Source organism: Chaetodon trifascialis, chromosome 6 (assembly GCF_039877785.1).
Source record: "Chaetodon trifascialis isolate fChaTrf1 chromosome 6, fChaTrf1.hap1, whole genome shotgun sequence".
NCBI classification, from domain to species: domain Eukaryota; kingdom Metazoa; phylum Chordata; class Actinopteri; order Chaetodontiformes; family Chaetodontidae; genus Chaetodon; species Chaetodon trifascialis.
In genome coordinates, this window is record NC_092061.1 from 3462597 (window position 1) to 3487956 (window position 25360).

A 25360-nucleotide genomic window follows, 5' to 3' on the forward strand; every position below is an offset into this window, starting at 1 on the left:
CTCCTGCAGAGCCCGGTGAGAAGAACGCTGCTGCTTCATTCACGTTTTAAGCCTGGAGGAAAGTATTTTATATCGTATACAGCTCCATGGAGAGTACAGTAACAGCATTTTCATAGCACATATTATTGACACGTCTTCAAACAGGAACAGTGAAATGTCAGCAGCCTGTGCCTGCAGTATTGGTCTTTCAAGTTTTACAAAGAAAAGAGTCATTTTGCTAATAAATCTGATTCTTTGATTGGAAAACTGAGACGAGACGGCACCATGCAGAGTGTAAGGCTGTAAGCTGTCAGGGTCGACCAAAGGGAGTTCACTCTAAACCTGTGGGCAGTTCAACGCGATCGACGCTCCTCGTTCAACGGCTGAAGTGCATCTGGGGAATAAGCCTTTTCTAAAATGAATCTACAAACCTACTTTGGCTAACTGTTGTAGCTTAGCTAACATAATGTGTGTGTTGCAGCTCTTCAGTATGGATTACTCTACTTGGAGCAGCGGCTGTACGTTCCCCTCCGGTGCGTCGTACCGTACAGTGCTGATAGGAGGTAGTAGAGACTGATTCGTTCAGAACTGTAAACCATAAAACTCAGGATGAACGTATTCACACACAGTACAATATGACAGAACAAGCATCACAAAGTAGCAATATTGCTTTTGGCTACAGCTCTTATTGCTGGCTTATTAAGACATTAAAATGGCTCAGATGGTAAAAACGGCTTTGATTACAGCGTGACTGCAGAGTGCGTCACTGCCCAGCATGCATCAGTGCATCACACCGACCGGACGCACAAATCCCTTCCTGTCCAGAACACGGCGGCGCTCATCCTCACCTGCACGGTAGCTGTGGATATTAAGACTTTTACAGACATTTCAAATGCAAAATAAATAAAATATGAGGCCAGTTCTGCCAGTGAAATGACAAAAACACACTGTAATAGAGAACTTAACGGCATGGCTGATTTCTCCTTAAAAAAACAAGAAAGTCGACTAATTCAGGATCTTCTATTCTGACATGATTTGCTGAAGAAGAAGTGTTATATTTAATGCTGTTCAAGGATTTTTAAAGTTATGTCCACACATTTCCAGCACCTGCAGACGCCCCTCGTCAGGACCTGTCGCCCTGATCCTGACCTCACTTGGGCTGGTCTTTGAGCTGGTGTTCCCTGAGAGCACCAGTGAAGGTCGCCGTCCACACGTGCAGGGCCGTCCCGGCGGAGAGGGTGAGGAAGAACAGGAAGGCGACCTGGAAACCGAACCAATCCACCACACCTCCGGCCAGAGTGCTGAACGTCAGCTTCCCCAGAACCTCCAGAGTCGCCAGGAAAGAGTAGTGGGTCGCCTGCAGGAGGGGGAGGATGAGGGGAGGAGTGATGAGAGAGGAAGCAAAGGAGAGGGAAGGGAGCGGAGAAAAGGGATGAGGGGGAAGGAGGAGGTTTGGAAAAGAAAGGAACACTGTCAGTAAAAGGAAGGAGTAGAAAAGCACGACTGATCAGCTGATGTTTTTATGGACGAACCGGCAACAACACACAGCAGAAAAAGCATGATTTTCAGGAAAGAAGCCCCAAAGTGCAAAAAGAAACAGTAGAAGAAGAAGAAGAAGAAAAAAACTGAAGCCTGAAAGAGAAAGCGTGAGATCACGGCCTGAGACGGTGGACGGAGGCCAAACGAGGAAGACTATCTGATCCCAGCCTGAAGGCTTTCAAGACAGGGTGAGAGAGGGAGAGAGAGAGAGAGAGAGATTACCTAATCCCCCAAAACCTCCTCCTCCTGCCCGAGAGCGCAGCACCAGGTGAGGCAGCCCGTCACAAAGGAGGAAAGACTCAGCTGAGTGTCAAAGAGTTGACCTTCAGCTGGACGCTGCAGCAGCTACACGAAGGCGCTGCCGTCCTTCGCCGCCGTCCATCCACTAATCACACCGTGAGCTTCTTTTACGGGATCAAAAACCTTTGTTTGGCTTTATTTCTGCTGTCACTTCATAACTGGAGCTGCAGCGATTAGTCGAGTAGTTGATTAGTGGATTGATGAATCTGCTCTGATAATTGATTGATAGTTTAAGTGATTATTTAAGCAAACAGGACAAACTCTCTGCGTCCACAAGGTGAGGATTTTGTATGATTGACTGATAAAACAAGACATCTGAAGATGTCATGTAAACATTTTTCATAATTTTCTGGCATTTTCTAGTTTAATTGATCAACCAATTAATCCAAAAAACTGATGGCCAGGTCATCGAATCCTTCCATCATGAAAACATGAGCTCATCTTTTCTAAACTTCAGTAATTAATGCCTCAACGCGGTCAGAAGCTTCTACTTCTGCCGTCATTCAGGACCCCGACCCGCCAGTCCTTCTGGACAAAGACGGAAAATGAAATGCTGTGACTGTGGGTGGAGGCGGCGGGGGGGGGAGCACCTGAGCTGTGACTGTGGTCTGCACACTGAGAGCTCTGAGAGCCTGTGCGACCACGGCTAAGTGGAGTGCCTTTATTCTGAGCAACTTGTTTAACAGATTCGGTTTCTTTCTCCTGGGGATCGTTAACAAGCACTCACACTATCAGCTTTCTGTCACTGGATAGCACCACCTTCAATAACACACACATATACACCCACCCAGCACAGGCAGCTAATGCTCTGCCCTCCTGCGTGCATGTGCGCACACACCGATTCACACAGCGACACGCTGACAAGCGGACGGTATATGTGTCATGAGAACCAGCCGCGTTTCTCATCATCGCATGTTGTGATTGATTCTCTTCTTCTGTTGCGTATTTGTAAGCAGATCGAGATATCTGCCCGTGATTCCTCCTCCCTTTCTTCTCCACTTTAAGAGCGACAGCAATTTAAATGATAATTTGTCACTTTCGGAGATTGACTGAGTGACGTCTGGTTGGCTGCGCGAACAGCCATCACCTCCAGGCAACGGTGGCCCAGTTACGACAGGGACAAAAGGAGTTATGTCAAAGAGGAGAAGACGAGAGAGGAGAGGAGAGAGTCAGGAACGGAAAGGAGAGCGTTTAGGGAACGACAAAGAAAGAGTACGAGGTGGTCGGAGGGACAATGTCGGCAAGAGAACAGGACAAACACAAAAGAAGCAAAGAAAACAGGCTGGGTCTGACGCTGTCCAGGTGGAAACAGCTGAGGAGAGCTGACAGGTACAGGTGACGACAGGTGTGGTGCTTTATGCTGAGGAAATGACCTAAAATGATATAATAGCACAATTAAAGTGAGACAGAGGAGAGGAAGGAAGGAGGCAGAGAAGAAAAGGCGGCCACAGGAGATGACCTCACGCCGAAGAAGGAGACAATTAACGCTGAGCAACACGGCGACAGCACATCGTTAAGTAACAGTCTGGGTCTCCGCAACGAGGCCGCGAAGCCCGCTTTACCTGAATGCTTTCTTCGGCCCTCTGAGTGCAATGCATCATGGTCGTGAAGGTGAGCGTGGTGATGAGGCCGCCCAGGAAGTGCTGAACGCTCATGCTCAGGACGGCCATACCTGAGGGAGGAACACAGCAGCAAAGTCAAGACAGGCAGCCTGAGTTTCCCTGAAAGAGGCAGAAAAGCAGGAATTTCACACTCCGCGCTACGCTGTGAAACGGCGAGCCGCCGCAGTGCCCCCCCCCCCATCCACCAACCCCCCGTCCCCAAAACACATGTAGTGTATCCTCTGAGGGGAAGTGGCAGAGCGGCGTGAGCGGGAAAACACAGAGGAACCACAGAGCAGATCTGTCTCTGCTCCCGCGAACACTGAATTATTCACTCAAGCCGCCAGAGTTTTTCCTGAATAAGACTCTTCAGTCAGCGACACCAGACTGTCGGAGTCACACCGACTGATCAGACCGGAGGAGAGCGAAGCGGAGGGTTATCATGTAATATTGAAAAATCTGAAACTGATTTTTTCTTTTTTTGGACGAGTTTTCCTGAAATCTTTGTTCTGGGTTTAAAGCAAAGGCGGTGGTGGGAGGGAGAGGCCTCAGCTCTCCGTCTGAGAGGCTTGATGGGGGAACAGACGAGCTCGCTCCCGAAAGCTTTGCTGTGAAGAGAATCAGACGCTCAGAGCTCAACGGCTCTCCGGAGAGACGGAGCACCTGTCTGTCACTGTCCTCTGCATCAGCCACCCTCGCTCGGCACAAATACTGAACATCTGGCTCTGAAGCTTCGACTGTAGGCCGGCGGCTCGCACGCCGTGTCTGACAATATCTGGAACTTTCTGAAACCGACAGTCAAACGTTCACGCCCACTTCGAGCTGCGATTGGCCGGCGGCTGTGTGGAGGTGAGGAAGTAAGCGGGCTTTGAAATTCTCTCCTCAGCTCCTTTTTCACTCTTTTCTGTCACTTTCTACGTACAGAGGTGAGTCCGACAGTACGAACGCCATCCAGGAACGGCGGTCTGAAAGTGTCTCGACCTCAGTTTGGAAACCAGGGCTGCAGGCGGAGGTTAAATACCTGCCAGCCAAGCTGACAGACATCCGCTGACTTACACACCTTATGTCACAAATATATAGGAAGACCACAGCTCAGCAGCAGAGGAGTGAACGTCTCAATGAACAAATAAAGTTTTTGTTGAAATTGTCAGAAGCGCGAAGCTCGAGTTTGTTGGATTTTTGAGCGTTTTTCAGCCGTAGCACTGAAAATCTCTTTCTTTTCTGATGCAGTTCTGTAGTCTGGAGGACGACATCGGGATATTTTTCTGCACTGTTAATGACTGATTGAGGAGCATATTATTTTATTAACCAATTTAACCTGAACTAATCTAATTCTGAGCTCCTGAAGTTCAGTCAGTGAGCGTTCTTGGGTTCTTCAAAGATAATGTGTTTATCCCTTGTACATTTATGACCTTAACCCATATATTTATAAGCATCTGCATGTTCATAACTGTGAGCTCTGTGATCAGGATGCAGAGAGTTTAAATATGTAAATTTGCTGAATTCAAAGACAACCTGTGCTCATGGAGAAGGCTAACAGTAGCAGGCTGTATGTGGACTGTGGTAAATGCATCGACACTGGGATCCAGTTAAACTGGTGTATTTCGGTGCGTCTCTCACCTTTCATGAGTGGTGATGGCTCCAGCACAGTCAGCAGAGAGCTCTGGAAGACCATGCTGATGGTCCGCAGCACAAACACACGTCGCATCAGAGCCCCGATGCTGCGGAGAGACCAGCAAACACGCCGAGGATCAGACGGACGCTCGCCAACTTTTAGGTACGGGCCTTACTGATGAGCGGGGTGATCCGTGCTGACAGCGGCTGAAGGCTACGGCCATTAAATTTGGAGACGTTCTGCATTTTTTTTAATGCCACACACAATTACACACACACACACACACACACACACAGTAACACGCATGCACATGCTTAAGTAAACAAGTCCCCAGACACTAATTGATTCCCTGTTAGTGCGAGAAAATCATCCCCCTGTGGGTTTAGTTCATGACGTAATCAATAACCTAAGGAGATCCCCAGCATGAGGACGATAATTAATCACTGTTAACACAGACACACACACGCACACACATGCACGCAGACTATTGTGTGACATCAGGGATTAACAATGCCAATCACTCAGAGGACGCCTGCCACTCAAAGGACTGCGAGTGCGTCTGTTTATGTTTTTTCTGCATGTCATTATTTATGTGTAAAAAAGGCAGAACGGGCCGTCACGAAGCAGGAAGTCTGATTTAGTCGGATAAGTGCACCGACGGCGGTTTGAGTGAGATTTAAACTTCATCAGTTCATGTCGTTCTCCTGCTTCCTGACCCGCGACCTGATCCCGCACACCTGATCTGCCCAGTAAGTGTAAACCTGCTGAAACCCAGTCTGCACTGGTTGACCCTGCTCACACCTGGACTCACTTCCTGTTGACTTCTTTAAACACTCTTACACGCATCATTACGGGGTGTATAAATTTATGTAAGTACAATACACACAGTGGACAGCTGAAATGAGACAGGAAATGAGGGGAGACAGACATGAGACAAAGGTCTCTGTCTGTCGTCTGATTACATGGTCTCAGGCTGCAGCAGAATATTTCCTACATCATTTGATCTATAAAACATCAAAAACTGTGAAAAATGCCCGTCGCAATCTCCTACAGCCCAGCGTGACGTCCTCAAATGTCTTTTGTCCAACAACCAGTGCAAGACCTGAAGAGAGTCATTTCACGATAATGATAAGACAAGGACGAGCACTGAAGCAGCTGGAATTACAAGATTTTTGACAGCCGATCATCAGAATGAATGTAAATTTTCAGTCAGTCGATGAATCAATCAGCTGCTGCGGCGCTAACGTGGGCAGCGCCTTTGAACTCTGTGAGCCACAAAGAGTTTCTTTAATATTTGCTCCAGATGAGAGAGAATCAAAGTTTACTCCCACAGAAACTCCCGCTTCCCTTCAAACGCCACGTAAAACCTAGACTTTACAGATCATTACAGAAAACGTTTTCTCTGAACAGATAAAACATTTCGCACATCCTACCAATATCCAGTAATACAGACCTTGAAACCCCCCCACATCACCCCCCCCACCCATCCAGCCTTTCCTTACCTCTCCACTAGAAAACCAATCCTGCATCATTCACATGCTAAAGACATTCTTCTCTCTGCTGCTCCTTTACCTCCCGTCTCAATGACAGCCTTTCATATCACACACTCTCAAGAGATGCTGAGTGTGTGTGAGTGTGTGTGTGAGTGTGTGTGTGTGTGTGTGTGTGTGTGTGTGTGTGTGAGAAAGAGAACCTGCCTGGCTGCCACCTCACACGGGCCGGGCCCAGATAAGAATAGCCATGCTCTCAGGTTGCCGGTGGCGGTTGTAAAGAGGGTCATTCACTGACCACTCAGCCGTCTCTGATGGCGAGGAGGATAAACCTTCCAACTGAGCTTTTAGAGGTGGGACCGCGGCCTGGTGGACAGCACTTTCTCTGTGTGGGAGTGTGTGACGGGAGGAGGGGAGGAGGGAGAGGCGCTCATAAAGGAAAGGCGGATTTTATCGAAGGTTGGGATTCATCAGCTGTCGTGTTGCACACGGCGGCAAACAGGTGCTTCAGCCACAGGTGGAACAGGGTGATCATGTGGGTTCAGACCGCTGCTTCGTGTTAAGTGGAGTCTGAATGGTTTTTACAGTGCGTCTGAGCAGAACAAGCCTTTTAGACGCCTGTTTTCTGCCTCTGCCAGCGTCTGAACATTTTCCCGCCTTTACAAGTCGCCGGGTCTTTGCACACGAGATGGAAGAGGAAGAGTGAAAGATGGAAAGCTGCAGAGCGACGATGACATCTTTTCAAAGTGCTTGTCCCCCCTCAACAAAAATGTCGCCTTCGGAGGCTTGCGCTGTGTTTGCTCGTGTCACTTTACAAGAGGAGAAAACCTGGGAGCCATCTGAAGACGCAACGCGAGGACAAAAACACCGACACGAGGCAGAGCGAGGAGCGAGCGATACGTGTCCAACAAATGGACAAACACAGGTATCGACACGTGAACTACAGGCTTTTATTCAGCCTCACCTCTCCATCCGCCGACATGCTGCATCCCTCACCATCCTTTCTATACGTGGATGGTTTTGTTAGAGTACGATAACACGTGCTGTGGGACCCAGCATACCGTCCTCCATACAGGCATTGTTGTTATTTATAGCGCCCATTACATCACAGTGGCCATAGGCAGCGAGCTGCGACGAGTATAAGCAGACGTAAAGCCTTATGCAACGACGCTCAGGCACAAATGGCACAATGTCAGTGTGCTGCAGGGGAACACATGGACAGTAAAGGTTGCATACGATAACACATGGAAGACAGACACTGTGCACGCTGGCTGAAGGAGAGCACATTCACACCTGCTGTTACAATGCTATGCTAAATGCTAACGCAGTGTGACTGCATCACGATCAGTATGTGGTCAGACGTACTTGACCACATCTGGAGGGAGTCCGGATCGCTCTCATACAGATATTTGCTTTCAGCCGACACAAAACACAGGCTGCTGTTCAAATTTAGAGCAGAGGCTGAAAGAGACGTGCCGACAGACGCGTTGTTTGACAGAACGCCATGAAAAATGAAAGCAGCGCAGGTGGGAAATGAATGACGTACAGTGAGAAATGAGCGTGTGTGACGTGTGTGCCGCTGATCTGCTGTTAGCAAAGCATATGATTGGTGTGTGAGAACGCATTAAAAGCACCAGATGTAAGTTAAGTTAAGATCGGATGGTTTTTATCTGGATAACATGTCCGCAGATCCCAGTTTAAAACCAGGTGTAAGTGAGGTGGAAACGTCCCTGAACGCATCATCGTTAGTACTGCACACCTGCACAAAATGATCACATTTAAGGGGAATAAATTCATTTAATCACCACAATAAATCGAATCTAATATGCTGCAACACAGCCATTCTGATGTATTAATCAGAAAGTCTAACATCTTAGTATCTGTCTGTAAATCTGAGAATTAAATTCAACCAGAGCTGCACGTTGTCTCTGCGATCAAACCCTGAGGGGTGTGTGTGTGTTTGAGTGTGTGTGTGTATGTGCGCAAGAGTGTGTGTGATGGATTTGCTGCTCATGCTGTTCTCACACCACACACCAGACACAGGGGGTCCCTGAGCTCTCAAACAAGGCTATGTTTACTTAAATTACTGTACACACACAGGCAGAAAGACACACACACACACACACACACACACACACACACACACACACACGCACACACGCACACACACGCACGCACGCGCGCACACACACACACGAGAGGCTGTGAGGAGTAATAAAAAAACTAGTAGAACGGGCACAGAGTGAAGAGGAAGAGGTAAAGGAGGAGGAAGAAAGCTGCAGGATAGAAGTCAGTGTACACAAAAAGCTTGGAGGAGGAAGAGGAAGAGGAGCAGGATGAGGAGGAAGATGATGATGATGGTAGTGTAACATCTGATGGGAGTGTGAGGCAGTAAGACGCACACTGATCTGGTGCAGTGGACTGTTTCTATCAGTCTTTCACACACTCTTCTTCAGCAGCTCGTCTTCATCCTTTCATTCTTCACTTTTCAACATGGGCCGTTTGCAGCGTGCCGCCGACGGTCCTCCGCCGCTTCAGACTTCAGACCGGCTGCTTTCTAATCAAAAACTCATGTTTTCCAACCTCTCACAGAATTCCTCTGTCAAGATCCCACAAATCACACGTGACGTGAAACGACGTGTGATTTCTCCATTTTTTATGTCAACACGCGCTGCGTTCATGACATCTGTGCAGCTTATCCTGTGCATATTATTTACAAAAAGACTGCGTTTATTATCCATATATGTGCAGTTCAAAATCTTCCTTTGTGAAACGGAGCCATCCTTCTCAAGGAAGCATTTTTCTATTATCATGGGGCCAGTCAAAGGTCACATTCATGTGTGAATGTTAGAGCTGAAACGATTGGCTGATTAATCAAAATTATGAGTGATAGAAACTGCCAGAAATGACGTGGTTTTAGTCTCTCAAATGTGAATATTTGCTCATTTTCTTGTTCTTCTCACAGTAAACTAAGCACCTTTGGGTTTTTGACAGCTGGTCAGACATGAAGACGTCACGCTGGTTCTGGGAAATTGTGACACTTTTCAGTATTTGACATTTTTATATACAGAAGGACCGACTGATGAATCCATAATTGAGTTGTTAGTTGTAGCCTTCAGTATCTGTCACCATGATGTGTACGTTCACAGTGTGCAGTCTTTGACTTTTCGAGGCATTTTCTACATTTTTAAGGGCATTTTCTCCTTTAAAAACCCTCAGACACACAAAACGCAGCTGCCATACAAAAGCAATCACAGTGACTCCTGCGATCGACAAAACCACGACGCTGATGGCGGCTACCTGAACTGAGCGAGCAGCAGGCCTCCGAGAGACGACCCGCAGATGGAGAAGCCCATGGCGATGACGCCGTTCCAGAAGCCGAGCTCCCGGGCGGTCATGTGATGATCCAGCAGGAAGAGAGGAAACATGGTGACTGCACCCTGCTCACCTGGAGAGAGGAGGACAAAGAGGAGGAAGAAGAGCAGAACATACAATCAATGCAGCACGCGTCGTGTACTGTACGTCTCTGACTAAGCATCACCGTTTTGCACATACAGTAAATATGTGAAACACCTCCTGAACACACACGCCTGCTCCAATCCAAAACACGACGAGGATGTTGCAGCGAACTGTTTAGCCTGCAAGACTGAACAACATGCTCTCCCTGAGATGACAACTGCAGAATCAAATACAGCACGCCAACACGCGGCGCACCTAGGCCTATTCCTGGAAAGTGTCAATAATAGATGCCTGACAAGAAAAAGAATACCCTCAGTCACTTTATCAAACGGGGGCCTAGCACTTTTCCTAAAGCACAAAAAGGAAAACACAACAAAAACACAAAAACTTCCACAGATGAAACAGACCTCTCAAAGACCTTTCAGTCAAAATAAAAAGTTTCTGTCAGGCAGAAAGACTTTCTCTGCGTGGCGGTGAGTGTGGGGGTAATGTTCTGCTGAACATTACAGTAAAATATTCAGTGGTGCCGACTATACGCCATTATTATATTAATGGAGGCTGACTTCAGAAAGACAGTGGGACCAAGGAGCTGCATGAGTGACAGCTCGGCTCCCAGACTGCTGTCAAAGACGACGCAACACAACCGACGACTCACTCACTCAGTCAGCCAGGAGACAAACAAAAATAGAGAAAGAGGAAAAAAGACAGATGAAACAGACTGAAATAAAAAAATAACAATAATAAGAGAAAGCTGAGAAGCTCCCAGTGATGGGGAGTGCAGCAGCAGAACGAGAGTGTCACCGCTGCAGCGGCAGCGGCGGCGGCGTGACAACCCGGCAGAAACGCGGGGAAGGAAATGTGGATTCTCACGTCTGTCACTCATGTTTCAACGCTGGCAGTTTCCACAGAGCTGATACAGACGAGGATGACTACGGCCAAGCTGATGATGCAGGTTCAATTAGCCAATTAGATTCAGCTGAAGGTGAAGCAGAAGAAAACAACTAGAACAATCGCACCTGATCGCCAAAAAAGATGGGTCAAACATGAATAAAACATTTCCTTTTTGACATGAACTCAATTCAATTCAATTCAATTCAATTTTATTTATTTGTATAGCGCCAAATCACAACAGAAGTTGTCTCAGGACACTTTCCATATAGAGCTGGTACAGACCAAGCTCTTTTATCTACAGAGAAACCAACAATTCAATGAAAAACAGCACAAAGACGACACATTTAATGTTTTCATCATCAGCTTGACTGATTTTTGTGATGTTTGATAACGTGCTAATCCTGTCTGACATTAACTCAACCGCAAACAGTCCAAAGACAATATATTCAATGTCTGACCGTCAGCTTCACTGATTTTTGTAAATATCTGCTTATTAAACGTTTCAAAGACTGGGAAAGATGTGGAACGCTCCAAAAACACCTGAAAACAGGTTCACTGGTGAAAGGTGAGAGTATCATGACTGGGTACAGGCGAGGATGGAGCGAGTTTCACCCCTGTGTGAACACGTGATGGATGAAGGATGTTACTGCATGGACTCTGGGACACTTCGTAAAACCGTTCAGTTCGTCTACAAATGGCTGCGTTCTGCTCTTACTGATGTTTCTCTGGAAGCAGGGTTGGATCAGAGTCTGCAGAGGTCTCTCACATCACAGCGCATCTGCATTCAGGCTCAGCCATAAACTGAATTTACTTGCCATAAAGCACATGAACTGCAGGTGAATTTCACTGAAGCTACCGCGGCGGTCAAAGCCAAGCTAACGGCATCACACGACATCACTCCCACTCCTCAGGCCCAGCGGGGGCCGCGCTGACACCCTCACGCCCTCTCTGTGCATTATTTGCATTTTAATCTCCGTCATCCTCCGTGCTGAACTGTTCTGAGCGGCATCAACTGTGCGGTAAGCATATTAGTCATAATAAAGTAAACATTGGCAGCGGCGGTACCCATGATGCCTGGGTTGTTTACCCATGGTTCTGTGCTCCCGATCCTGTCTGCCTGTTGTTTAGCTCAGAGCTCAGAGCTTTCACAGTCCTGCCTTCAACTAATTATTTCTTTAAAGAGGGGGGCTGGGGGAGGGCGTGCAGACAAACACAACCGGGCTGATTATTCCTTTCTATAAATATTCTCAAAGCAACAATTGTCCATTTCAGCAGGGATTTCATTAGACATCCGCAAAGATTAAACAAGCAGAGTGAAGGGGAAGGAGAAAAGGGTGGAACGCGAGCGAAGGGGGGAGGCGACGAGAGAGAAAGAGGGGAAAGTGGAGGAGCACCAGAAAGTCAGGGAGAACGATAAAACAACAAAGAGAAACAAAGTGAGACGGCAGAGGGTGAAAAAGGGCGAGAGAGGTAGAAGAAGAGAGACGTCGTGCAGGAAATGACAATCATAATTCAGCTAAAAAATAAAAAGATGGGAGCTAAACATGACTGGAGAGAAAGGAGAGCAGTGAGGGATGGAGACAGCTACAGAGGAGGAGGAGGAGGAGGAGGAAGAGGAGGAGGAGGAGGAGGAGGAGGGGGCTGATGAACAGAGACATTGTTAGGAGGTTAGTGAAGAGGAAACAGAGCAGGGATGGCAGGCTGAAAGAAAACCGTGTTTATGTTTGCATCAGAGACAGACGGCACAGAAGAGACCAAACACTTTAACATGAAGAGTGACATGAAGAAGAGCGGCAGGTTGGCTTTATTTACCCTCGTTTAAAGGAGCTCCGCCAAAACAACACTTAAACAACATCGTTCACTGCATCAGGGTCAAAGAAACAGAACAATAAAAGCCACTGATCGATCAGCTTCTTTTTCATTTTTCAATTATATCTTTTAAACGGACGAAGGATTTTGATTCATTAGTTTTAGTGAGTAAATTATCGGAGAAATAAGCCGAGCTAACGCTAGCAGCAGCTCAGCCCTGACGCCCTGTGTATGCCAAACTGCATTGGAAACACTGATTTTTAATGGGAAACTGCTTTATTCAGCGTTTTTCACCCATTTTAATTTGTTTTGGAAAGGAGGAGATAAATCAGCAGCTGTTAAACCTCCTGAACGAACGAACACTGGAGGAATCCTGACCTACAAACAAAGCCGAGCTAACGTTAGCTGCCCTGACGTCCTGGGTCTGTCTAACACTGCTGAAGAAGCCTGACTCCCATAATACCACACTGCTCCGTCTCTGGTTGTTGTTCTGACTGACAGACCCCTGGTAGACCCCCCGGTCCTCAGGTAGGTTCTATCTTCATTCAGCTGGAGCCTGAATGCACCAGTGGAAAACACTGCGATGGCGTCCTAAAGGAATCCTGCTAACACTCAACAGTTTGAGCTACTTCGCATTACAAATTTCTGCCTCTGTGTTTCTGTTCTGGCTTTTCTTTCTGGTTTGAAGCGAAGGTGAAAAAAGATATTTCAATCAAAATCTGATCAGCAGTTGTGGGTTTCCTGACATCTGCTGTCCAGTGGAAACCAGTGGCCTTTATGTGGTTTCCACCATGAGCGAAATAAACCATTTAAAAACCAAAAGCTCATGAAAATCAAATCTGATCAAATCACACCGACACAGATGTCCAGATGAGGCAGATGTTACTCTCTAAATAAATAACAAGTCTGTTTTTTTTGTCGACTTTAACTGAGATCATTGCTTATTTAGTCATGAATATTTAACGTTATGGATAAATACTGAAGATTAGAAACCAGGTTTCCAGATGCTTTAAGGGGAAAGCAGCAGAGAGAATAGAAAGAGGCCTGTTTTATTTATCAGAGCTGATAAAGACACTTTGATTTCATTAGAAATTAAAGCCGCGCTGCAGGTCAGTGGTCCAGCAGCGCAAACAGAGCAGCCGGCGGCTCGGTACGCAAACGCCGATTAAAACATGTTTGTCATCTTCAGCAAAAGATACGAGCAGAAGCAGCAAGATCTCTGTAAGAAGACGGATCTCAAGTGTGAGAAAACAGTGGCAGGAACAGCATCAACAGTCTGACTCTGTATGACGATCGCTGCTTGTTTCACAGTTCAACTGTGACTTTAAAAAATTCACTGCATGAGCATGCGTGAATGTATATCCTGCGTGTGTGTGTGTGTGTGTGTGTGTGTGTGTGTGTGTGGTTGAAGGGGGTTGGGAGGCAGCACAGAGAAGGATCAGCGAGGGATAAGGGTGAGACGAGGGTGAGACGAGGGTGAGACGAGGGTGAGACGAGGGTGAGAGGTCGACGAGGACAGTGGGGTCAAATCCAGACGTGGCTTAAACAAAAGAGCCGGCGAAGCAGGAGAGATCACCGAGGACGCTCGGAGCCCCTGCAGGACGGCATGGCCGCTCCCCACCGAGAGCACGGTAAACACACACAGGTTCAAACATGCTACATGTGTGAGCACAGCACACACACGCATGTACGAATGTGTACGTGCACACCTCAGGCGCCCCGTGGACCAAACACACTCCTGTCCGCACACAGTATCTATGATTATTGGTGTGCTGACACACACGCAGTGGGAGTCGTACGGGTTGATGTAGATGTCAAGGAGTTCTCTGTGAGGCCTGCAGGTTCACGAACACAGCAAAACACACGCAAGACAGCCACCGTCCCTCCGCCCAACCCAAACCTGCCAGGTCACTGGGTTGACTGTGTTTGTTCTGTTTATTCTCTGAGAAATTATGCAATATTAATATCAGAGCAAAAGCACTGTCCCCATCACTTCCGGTGATGTTTGGACGCTCGGCTCCGCTACATGAATCACAATCTGCCTTTTAAAAAAGCCACTCTGCGTTACTGAAGTTTTTCCTAGAATACACACACTCACGCAGCAGTATTTGTGTGAGTTATCTAAATTTATCAGCACTCTGGGTCTAGTCAAAGGCGCAATCTGGGATCCAAACATGAGCCAAAGAGTCGCCACGCTACCAAAATTAGACTCTGAAGGCTGAAACTGACAGAGATGGTGTTAAAACACACGTCAATTAAATCAGCTAGGAGTTTTTTCTAATGCGATAAAGGTTTGTGTCTGATTTCTGTGGTTAGAAACAGGAGTGGACCTTTAATCGTGCAGACATTTGTCGCACCTCTCCGTCTCTGAACGGAGAAGTGTGTGTTTACTTCTATTGCCACTTTGCTCTTTTTCTCTCTCAGGGCACCATGTGGTGGTTGTTCATTAATTCATCCCCTCCTTCAGCCTCCCTCCCTGCAGTCCTTCTCTTCCCCTCTGGAAAATACCCCCCCCCCCCCCCCCCCCACACACACACACACACACACTCTCTCAGCCCACTACCACTTCTGCTGGGACCCATGAAATGCTTCTGCAGACTGGGCCGCAGGTTTCATGTCAACACTGAATTTGTTTTCAATGAATGAATGACAGAATACGTCTCACTGTGTTCGGAGCCTCAGTGCAGCCCAATCCTTCACTTCACCCTCTCAACCTCCACCCTCCAGCCTCCACCTTCAGACTGTGCATGCCTCAGCAGTGCCCCAATAAAACCCTTTTTCTCCCCCCCTCACTCAGACGTGTTAAAGAAGAGACAGATGTTCATTAAGGGTCTTAAACATGTTGAGAAGCTCAGAAGAAGATGCACAGCAGAGGATCTGGATGCAGTTTGCTGTTAAACAATAGAAGAAGAAAAAAGACCCTCCTCAGTCAGCATACACTCAGCTGTCATGTGATTGGTTTATTCCGCCTTTCCAACGCTAACGCAGACTAAAAGAAGAGCCGGCAGGTTCTAATGTATAGAGACGCACTGATCTGATGCTGATATCAGATATCAGTCTGATACTGAGTCAAGAACCGATCTACTCAATTCAATTCTATGTTTACGTCTACGTTCCTCTTCACAGTCAAATATGTTGGTTTTACCAAGTCAGGGGTTTATACTGGTGCAAATTGTGATTTCATTTATCAAGTCTGTTCGCAATAGTTGAGATTTAATGTTTACATGTTGCTCTCATTTGATGCAGTTGTATTGTTTTATACTGGAATTTCAATTTCTGTCCTTTGCTGCATTTAAAGCTTTACGCTAGTGCAGTTTCAGACAAACCTGATGTTACCTTACACATAAAAGAAAGATCCCAGTGTCTTCATCACAGTGAGGAATACAGCTTATCAATCAAACGCTGCTTTCAGATCAGCAGTCTGTACCGGCAGATATCCACATTCAGCTGTCAGAATCAGATCCGAGCTGAAAAAAGTGGATAACGCACGTCTCGTCTTTTTAGAGGAAACTGTTGAGAGGGAGTGTTTGGACAAAGCTTTTCTTTCTGCGTGTGCATCCACCCATTCCTCCGTCCACCTGGTCGATTCCCAGAGAAAGCCACCATCAGGGCCTGCCATCATTCACATCTCTTATCAACTCACAGGGCTCCTGACTCCCTGCTGTCAAACAGAAGCAGCTCTGATGCGTGCAACACCGCAGCAACACTTACGCTCAGTATGTGAAGCCGCCAATGACACGAGACTGGCGCAGGACTCGCACTGCAAAGCATTTAATTGAACGCAATTAAGGTGTTGAACTAGATGACAAAAAGCCTTAAAATAATTACGATCCTCAAACTCTCCAACACTTGAGTTTGCAGCATCTAAAAGGATAATGATTGGCTGTAACCGTGCGGTGTTTTAGCAGCTTCACATGTGAGCGCAGAAGTGAACACGTGTGTGACAACACAATGCTCAAATGTTTGCATCCAACACTCGCCTCGTTTGCCTCTTTCCAGGCCTTTTTCCCCTTAAAATTTCTCTCATGAGTGCGTACTGCCCCCCCCCCCCCCCCCGCCCTGCGTCCGTTCCTGTGAGTCCACCCAGACAGTTCTCCCATCATGCCTGTGGCCTCAGATGGCACGAGGGTCACAGTTCAGACACGAGGCTCCCTGTGATTGGCCGCTGTGCTGGCGCAGACTCAGAGTTCATTAGGGATAGATGAGGGAGAGGGTCTGTGCTTGTATATGTGTGTGAAGTGCGGGGGGGGGGCTCAGACAGGCAGATCACACAAACATACCCACACACCCCCTGAACAAAAACAATACTGTCTCACATAGGCAATTACGGTGGCACATCCAGGCCCAATCGAAAATATTACACAATCCTGTTTTTCCTGCAAAGGTGGGAAATATTTAGAGTACTACGACAGGAATGCTAACGAGTGACGAGCCCGTTAACGAACCTGCGGCTCAATCACGACTCTAATCATGAGCATCAGCCGATGTGTGTGAGTGTGGCAGGGAGAGTGTTTGGGGGGGGGGGTTTGCTCCCTAGACAGATTAGGGGGTCCAGCCAGCCTTCATATTTTGTCTAGCAGTGTCGTCTGCTGGGGCTCATCCGATTACTGAGCCACCCTGAACACTCTCAAAAACACAGTTTCAAAACAAAGCATAGATTTTCCAGCACATACACAAGTGAAGACTATGCAAATGCGAGGAGACAATTATATTCCCACCACCCACATACATACACATATACATACACATATACACACATACACACACACATCAGCATGATGCGCCGTCTTCCATTGCAGTTTCTGAGCACAACAGACACAAAGACACTCTAATCCTTACATAATCCCCTTCTGCTACCAAACACCAAACTCCGGTCACATCCACTCTCTCTCCCACACACACCAGCTCCAATCGTCCAAAACTACTTTCAGATTTTAGTTTCCTGTTGGAAACAACTGGTTCACCTACAAAACTGTCTGCATGAGCTCAATATGCATTCAAACTAACGCTGCAGTTTCACTCCAGCGCCTCAGGTTTCTGCTTAAAAACACCTGCTTTATCTGAGCAGGGCCTGTTCTTTCCAGTGTACGTTCAGGACCTGCAGAGACACAATAAACTGTCTGGCAATAATAACTTCCCCAACTTCTTCAGTACACTCATTCCTGAGTTTAGTGCTCATGGACACACCAACAGAGACATCTAGTGGCGAATTCTGGGTCCTACATGAAGCCAGGAACACAACTAAAGGAAAGTTAGCGTCAATCTCCAGCTCAAGCCTCTCCGATTTGTGGATGTTGAAGCTTTTCTCTGTTTTATATCTTTGGATATAAATCATATCGGGGATAAAATCATGAGAAGCATCCCTAAAAACAAATCACAGTTTAACAGAAAAGGGTCACACATAGTGTCAGCATTATTGGGACTATGTAATAAAAATATAAAAGTAAAAATGAAGAGTTGTCTCCTCTTCCTCTTTCTTATGAATCAGACTCACCTAGTTTGTATGTGAGCACATACAGGACTGTCCAAGGGGTGCCAGGCACTGCCAGCAGCTTCCTCCACACCCTCCACGGCCTCACGGCGTCGGCCCCCTGGCCTCCCCTCCTGCTGCCATCTGCCTGCTGGCCCCTCACGGTCTCATCGTCCAGCACGGGGGCCCCCCACACGAACAGGGCCACGCCTGCGTACACGAACGTCAGCAGCATGAACATCCAGCTCCATCCGGCCACGTCGATCACAGCCAGCAGCCCACCTCCGGCAAACACCGATCCAGCTTTGTAGCCCACCACTTGGGCTGTGTTACCCAGCCCGAGCTCCCCGCGACCTTTCAGCAACCCCACCGCCGCCCCGTCCACAGCGATATCCTGGACGGAGGCCAGGCTGTTCATGGCCAGCAGGGTTCCTGCTACTCCCCAGATATGTGCCTCTGGGGCCAGGGCCGCACTGGAGAGGCATGTCAGCGCCAGTCCAGACACTGTTCCCACCAGCCAGCGACGCTTGGTGCCCACCCGGTCCACCAAAGGGGCCCAGAGCACCTTGAGGACCCAGGGGAAGTAGAGGATCTTGGTGAAGCCAATGCGGGTGAGAGAATGCCCGGCTCCACGCAGGTAGACAGGAAGCAGGGAAGACTGGAGACCGTAAGGGATGCCCTGGACAAAGTACAGCAGGCCCAGGAAGACTAGTTTGTCATTCATGATCTACCTCCAGAAGAGACCCTCTTTTCTTGAGCAGACACTGCAGTGGTCCATTGGTCAGGTCATGGTCATTGGTTCTGCTTGTGGACAGGCTGACCCAGATGGACTGCTTGACCTGAAAGGAAAAGACAGGTCCGGTTTTACTGCTGTGGATCTTACGTTGCAGAGGAAACGGGATGTCTGAGGACTTTCACCGCCCCTGGAGGCAGCCTTAAAAGGATGCGTCTCTGCTGCTGTTTTACTGCTCCCAGCTCAGTTATCAGTAACGTAACCTGGCTAAGGTTAGCTCCTCAAAGTCAAATGGCTCACATGTCCGTAAATCTGTTTAAAAAGACGGCGACCGCATGTGCGTTCATCATTCTTTGAGTCAAAACGCAAACGTGACTTTGAGTCGTCGACACTGTGCTGACAGTTAAGTTTGCTGCCGAGCTGACTGCCTAGCTACCGTTAGCTAGCTAGCATGCTAACACGCTAAGCTTAGTAAACGAGCAGCTTAAAAACACATTTTCACCGCGTGTCAACATCATTTCCGGTTTTATTACAAGCAGAAAATCAGTTCCGTGTCTGTTAGGAGATAAATATGAACACGTACCGGGACGGAAAGTTGGTTAGCCTAGCGTTAGCACACCGGAGGAGCTGCTCCGCTTGTTTATAGTTGTGGTCTGTGTGAGCTATGAGGTTGCCAGGTTCTGTGGACGCAATCCTCCTTCTGCGGATGGTAAAACAAGAAGGGGTTCCTGTCTCAGTGTTTGTGATGTAAAAACCACAGGGCCTGCTTTCGATCTAGGATCGAACTAATCAGTACATTTCCGGTTATACAATGTAATACAGGAAAATATTCATTACCCAACCTGGCAACCTTAGGTCCCCTAATCACACTAGAATAGGCCTATATCAATAACTGTCGCTGCCCTGAAAACCTTACCACAGTAATACTATAAATCCTAAGTATAATCTTGAAAATGTACCTAAAGTATTAAAGTACTCAATGCATAGAAATGGCTCCTGTGGCTGTTATACTATGATACAGCAAATTATGTCATTATGAGCCTACTTTACATTTATTTAAAGCAAAATTTGACTGGTGTAGTTAGTGAGGTGGAGCTCATTATGAACTATGTTTTCCACTGCAAAAATTCTGAAAATTGTGGGAAATGCTGTCACAATTACTGAGAGCCCAAAGTGACACCTTCACAAAGCTTGTCTTGTCCAAACTACAGCCCAAACCCCAAATTTATTTGAAATAAATTAGAATTACAATGAAAGGGAAAAGCGGGCAAACCGTCACATGTGAAGCTGGAACCATGAAATGTTTTTGCATGACTTCATTGATGATCGTGCTGCATCAGCTGTGTATTTTGGGATTATTGAATTTATAACAAAGCATCATACTGTATTTTTATAAGTTCTTCATGTTTTGTGTGCAAAAATCTTATTTTTTAAAGTCGCTTGTAACTAAAACTGTCACATAAATGGTAATATCTAAAATATTTCCCTCTGAAATGTAGTGAAGTAGTAGAAAGTGGCATGTGAAGAAAATACTCAAGTAAAGTAACTCAAATTTGTACTTTGTTTAGTACATGACTAAATATATTTAGTGCATCCATTCATTGCTAGTGTTTGCACACTGTTACGATAATTAATAGTAATTTCAAAATTATGGCCTTACAGTGGACTATGCGCCAAAATATTACTATCTAAATACCGAAATATTTGGCGACATTCCTGGTTGTTTCATGTCTGTGTCATGTCATCATATCACGTATGTGCACGTGCAAAGAAACCAAGAGCACTCAGATAAGCCTTTATACAAAAGCCTTTATTTGCAAGATGTCTAAGCTCCTTCAAGGGTACTGCTGCTGGTGATCTGCATACAGCTGTTAGCAGCTGCTCTCTGATCAATAACTTTGGATTCTCCTCGAGCACCAGATATGAGAATCTAAGACTCCATCTGTCCGCGAGCGTTGGTCCGCTGGCAAACTGCTGTCAGATCTATGCTGAAATATGAGCGCCGGTATGATGAGGGATAACTTTACTGTGTCTGCTGAAGCCGTGTTGATTCCATGTTAATCTTTGCTCGCTGCTGTTAATATCTTCTAAACGTCCTGACGGTCATTAAAAAAAGACTCGTCAGATCTCCACGAGAGCAACGGGCACGTTATGTGTCAAGAGATTATAGGTGAGAGTCCACAGCTGGGCTTGCTGCCGGATCTTCAGCTGTATGGGTCTCGATCCCATCGAGTCGCCATTAGTTCTCACCCCCGCAGAGAGCGAGCAGGATCTTCTCATAGTCTCCTTTAGTGTCGTCCTGGAGGAAAGAGAAGCACAAAGAATCTGAGCGACACTGACATCTCGGATGGCTTTACGGTCCAATCAGCGGTCAGATGTTTGCTCACCAGAATATCCTGGTAGAGTGTTTTTCCGTAGTTTTTCTTGTAGTCATCTTTGATCCGCTTCATGTCGATTTCGGAGCGGGACACCATGATGCGGGTCAGGATGGGTTTTTTGGTACCTTTACCCTGATGGGCAGAAAAGAGTCGGTCAGGGAAGGCAGCAGCGGGATCCTGCGTGTATTTTTCACATACTGTACATACTGTACCTCCATGGCTGCGTGGAGCTTCTCAGCGAAGAACGCAGATCTGCTTCCAGCGCACTTCACTGCAGTTATTCAGAAAACAGTTTAAATCTGTGCATAAACCACTGGACGCATGCTCAGGTGACAAGGTCAGAGGCGAAGTTTGAGCCTTTACCTACTGCTGTGAGACAACTTTCAATGTCGCCCTTCATCTCCAGGTCGATGGCTTTAGCCACGTCCACTTTGCTGTACTTTGAGTACCTCTCGAACACTGAAGTAGAGGAAGAAGTGGAGGAGAGTCAGATCTGACAGGAACAAATGGGAAAAAAACGATTTGACTGAGCGGGACGGCGAGCCGGCTAACCTTTCCGGAGGTGAGGGGCGCTCCTGGTGGTGAGGATGTCAATGAAGGCGGAGCAGTCTTTGCCCTTCCTCCCCTCCCCGGCCTCGTACAGGGCCCTGGCATCGCTGTCAATCAGCTGCTCACAGACTCCTTCAGTCCTGCCGGCCTGTGATGAAGACAAACAGAGCAAGCTTCAGCCTTACTAATTCAATTACATCTGTTTCTGTGTTCTTTTGTGCATGAAAACTAAACTAAGGCAAATGAAATACATGCTTTTATTATGTTGCTTGATAAATGATCTTTCAGATCGAGAAGACAATTAACAAACTATAAAAAGAAAAATAAAGACGAAGAAAAAGGTTGAAGATGAGATGAATTTACCTGTCAGGCTGTTTCTCTGCAGCTTGTTTTCATCAGAGTTTGTATTTCCCCTCCTTCTATTAAAATGCAGCTGTTGACTTAATTTAAAGCGTAACAGATGTTCAGCGTGTCGAGTTTGTACTCTGCATTGCCTTTGCATGTTTCCCAGATATGAAGGCATAAAAGGCCCAGTTGTTAGCTCGCGCTGTGTTAGCGTGTGTGTGCAAGTTGACATCTGATGCAAGCTGCAGAAAGGAGGGTTTTGTTGCCTAAGAACTTAATGCGTCCTGCTGCTGTGAATAAGCGTCTGTGCTCAATGTGTCATCCTTGACTATGAGACAAAAAGCAGAGTGCAGACACACACACGTACCTTGCAGAGCGCGAGGAGGGCAGCCCTGAAATCTCCACTGGTGTCAGACCTGATGTCTTCCTCCAGGTCCTTCTTGTACTCTTGTCAAAGGAATCACAGCATTAACATTGAGGATGTGGAATCAAGTTAAAGACTTGAAAATCAGGTTTTATTAAGTGCTTTTTTTAATGTTTAAACATTTCCCTCATCCCAGAAGCCGTCACATGGTGCATCACTTCTATTTCCAGCACTGGCTTGTTGCTTTAAACGTGTTGGCACGCACCTCCCTTGTAGGCTTTCTTTATATCCAGGATCTCTGTGTTGTTTCTGGAAGCCAAAATCTCGATCAGGGTGTCCTCGTCTGTGCCCAGACCCTGAGAAAGGGAAGCACGGATACATAGATTCATATAGTTACCGTCACTGGCCTAACTTCAACAAAACACACCTTTTGGCCTCACGTTAAGAGAACAATGCATGAATATGTGGAAGTGGGTGGATGTCATTACACGCCAAAAATAACATATGATGGAGAGACCAAAGCATTCGCCTCAAACGCGTTTGCTTTCAGAGCATTTCTACTTTTACATCAGCGTTCCCTGAGACTGTACGCATGTGTGTGTACCTTCATAGCGAGTTTCAGCTGCTGGGCATCGTACTGGGCCGGTGTTTTCAGCAGAGCCAGCACCACATCCTCCAGATCTCCCTTCAGAGCGTTCTTCAGTGCTGATTCCAGAGGCTACGAAGAGCAAATATAGTGTTTGAGGGCATGTGATTGCGTGCGTGTGTGCGCTCTGGAATGACGTCTATGAACATCTTTGATTTTCCTCACCTTGCCGCTGGCCTGCTGGTAAGCCTCTTTGATCTGCTGCCTCTGCTCGTTGCTCCTCTTCACCAGGATTTCAATGATGGTGTTCTCGTCCACACCTGCACAGAAATCATTTCTATTATTCTGCATCTGTGCGCAGTGTGAATGAGACTCTCTGCCACACACTCTTAGTAGTAATGGCGTACGCTGGCCAGCAGAGGGCGTTAAAGCTCTAACAACAAAGGCCAGCATGTCACAGTCTAACAGACACATTGCAAAACCAAGACATGTTCACACACGCTCCAAAGTTTCCATGAGAGCATTTTTAGTTCACCTTTCACTTTGATGGCTTTGTCCAAGACCGCTGCATCCCCGCTGGGACTGAAATTGGGCGCTGCAGTCACCGTCCCCTCCCTCTGCATGACCTGAGAGACACAATGCAGATTATTGTGTGTTTGGTAAATACTTGAGTTCTGCTTGGTGGTGTGCATACGGTGGGCTGCTAAAGAACATTTTTTAAATACCTGAGGGGCAAAAGTGCTCTTTAAAAAACTCTCGCTCTTCTTACCACTAGCTCTAACCCCTAGTTTATCACATCCAAAAGACAAAAAGTAGTTGTGACAGACTTAATGTCCCCTTCGGGACCTGCCCTTCCAGCCTCTGCCCCTGCACCCCATGCCCACAAACACCATGATGGAATCAGAATGCCTGTACACACCCCCGTTCCACTGAACTCAAAGATAACAGGAGAGTGGGAGGGCACAGGCTGAAATCATGCAGGATAACGTTATGCAACTTTCCCTCAGTTCATTTTTTAAGAGACCAGGGAAAGCAGAAGCAGCATTTTGTTCTGTTTGAGGAGTTTATAAAGGGAGGGGCGTACATTCCTGCTCCTCTGAGTCACCCGCTCACAAGACTGAGTGTGGTCATCTTTGTCATTGCATATAATCTTTACAGCGCAGGCTCCCTTTCACTTTAATGCACTTCTCATGCTGCACTCCTTTTTCCTTTCGTCCCTCCTCCTTTAAACTCCATTCATTCTCCTCCCTCTCTATCCTCCACACTTCTCTCTTTGCCGTGCTCTCGGCTCTGCCTGATAAATTTTTCCACCCGAGCATACCACAGGATGAGGGGGAAAAAAAGGAAAAAACAGACTGGTTGGCCTTAGCAACTGGAACAGAAGCGTAGAGTTACGTACTGATTCATCGGGCATGCCCAGATAGACCGTCTGCTGCAAGAAGGCATTTATGAAAGACATGGTGGGAGTCTGGAGTCCGCCTGTAGGGGAGGAGAGAAGATCATCTGATTACCTCAGGTTAAGTTTAGTCTTTAAGTCTGATGTGAAACAGACTGCAGGATCTTGGGATAAAAAGTCCACAGAGCACAAAGAAGAACTGATCACTCTTTCATTGATTCTGCTGTCCCTGCAGAGTTCTTATCTGCTCAACTTGTTAGCAAAGAAAGAAGGACTGAAAACATGTTTGACTTCCCTTCATCCACTCCAGAGGAGCACAGGCCTCTGCATATTTACTGTAGCTTTATGTTATGTGGCTTTCCATAATGGTCTGCATGTGGAGACACATGGCCACACCCACGCCCAGCTCTTCATAAAGTCCTCTGTCAGCTGAAGTACATCAGGTCTCACTTAATGTTCGTGTTTGATTCGTAATCAAACACTTTACTTGTTTAAAGCGTGTAAATCCACAAATTGTCGCTGCTGTTTCTCCAACCACACCCTCTGAGATTACATCAACACCTACGAGGGGACTTCAAGGCATCACAACTTGTTCCAAACTTCAACAGACTCGTAAAAGTAAAGGCTGGAGAGCAGATTGGAGATTTCTCGCGAAGGAAAATGACTTACCGTGTGGTCTTAGAGGGAAGAAGTTCGTCTCACTGAGGTTGCAGGGGCGTTGTAGAGACGCAGAGAGTATATTTATACTGTGGAGAAACCCCACCTAGTAACGCGTCCAGCCCATACTCCCTCCGCAGCTGCCATTGGACTGCACCGCTGCCTGCCTCCGCGCAGCGCAGCGCAGCGTCCAAAACGC

The 25360-nt window shown here is 47.0% G+C and overlaps 2 protein-coding genes across 2 annotated transcripts; both read right to left on the minus strand.

Annotated features, from left to right (window-relative positions):
- Positions 1-674: 674 nt before the first annotated feature.
- On the minus strand, positions 675-19552 carry mfsd3 (major facilitator superfamily domain containing 3). Its single transcript, XM_070965501.1, has 6 exons — positions 19470-19552; positions 18178-18992; positions 9825-9972; positions 5040-5140; positions 3381-3490; positions 675-1336 (listed from the first exon to the last, which is right to left on the minus strand). The coding sequence occupies exons 2-6, from the start codon at positions 18875-18877 to the stop codon at positions 1130-1132; spliced, it is 1266 nt and encodes a 421-aa protein (XP_070821602.1). The 5' UTR covers positions 18878-18992; positions 19470-19552; the 3' UTR covers positions 675-1129.
- Positions 19553-20679: 1127 nt separating this feature from the next.
- Positions 20680-25360, minus strand: anxa1a (annexin A1a). The gene is made up of 12 exons (XM_070964911.1): positions 25174-25360; positions 24508-24587; positions 23644-23734; positions 23334-23428; positions 23127-23240; positions 22788-22878; positions 22526-22605; positions 21817-21961; positions 21628-21723; positions 21477-21535; positions 21274-21396; positions 20680-21185 (listed from the first exon to the last, which is right to left on the minus strand). The coding sequence occupies exons 2-12, from the start codon at positions 24565-24567 to the stop codon at positions 21126-21128; spliced, it is 1014 nt and encodes a 337-aa protein (XP_070821012.1). The 5' UTR covers positions 24568-24587; positions 25174-25360; the 3' UTR covers positions 20680-21125.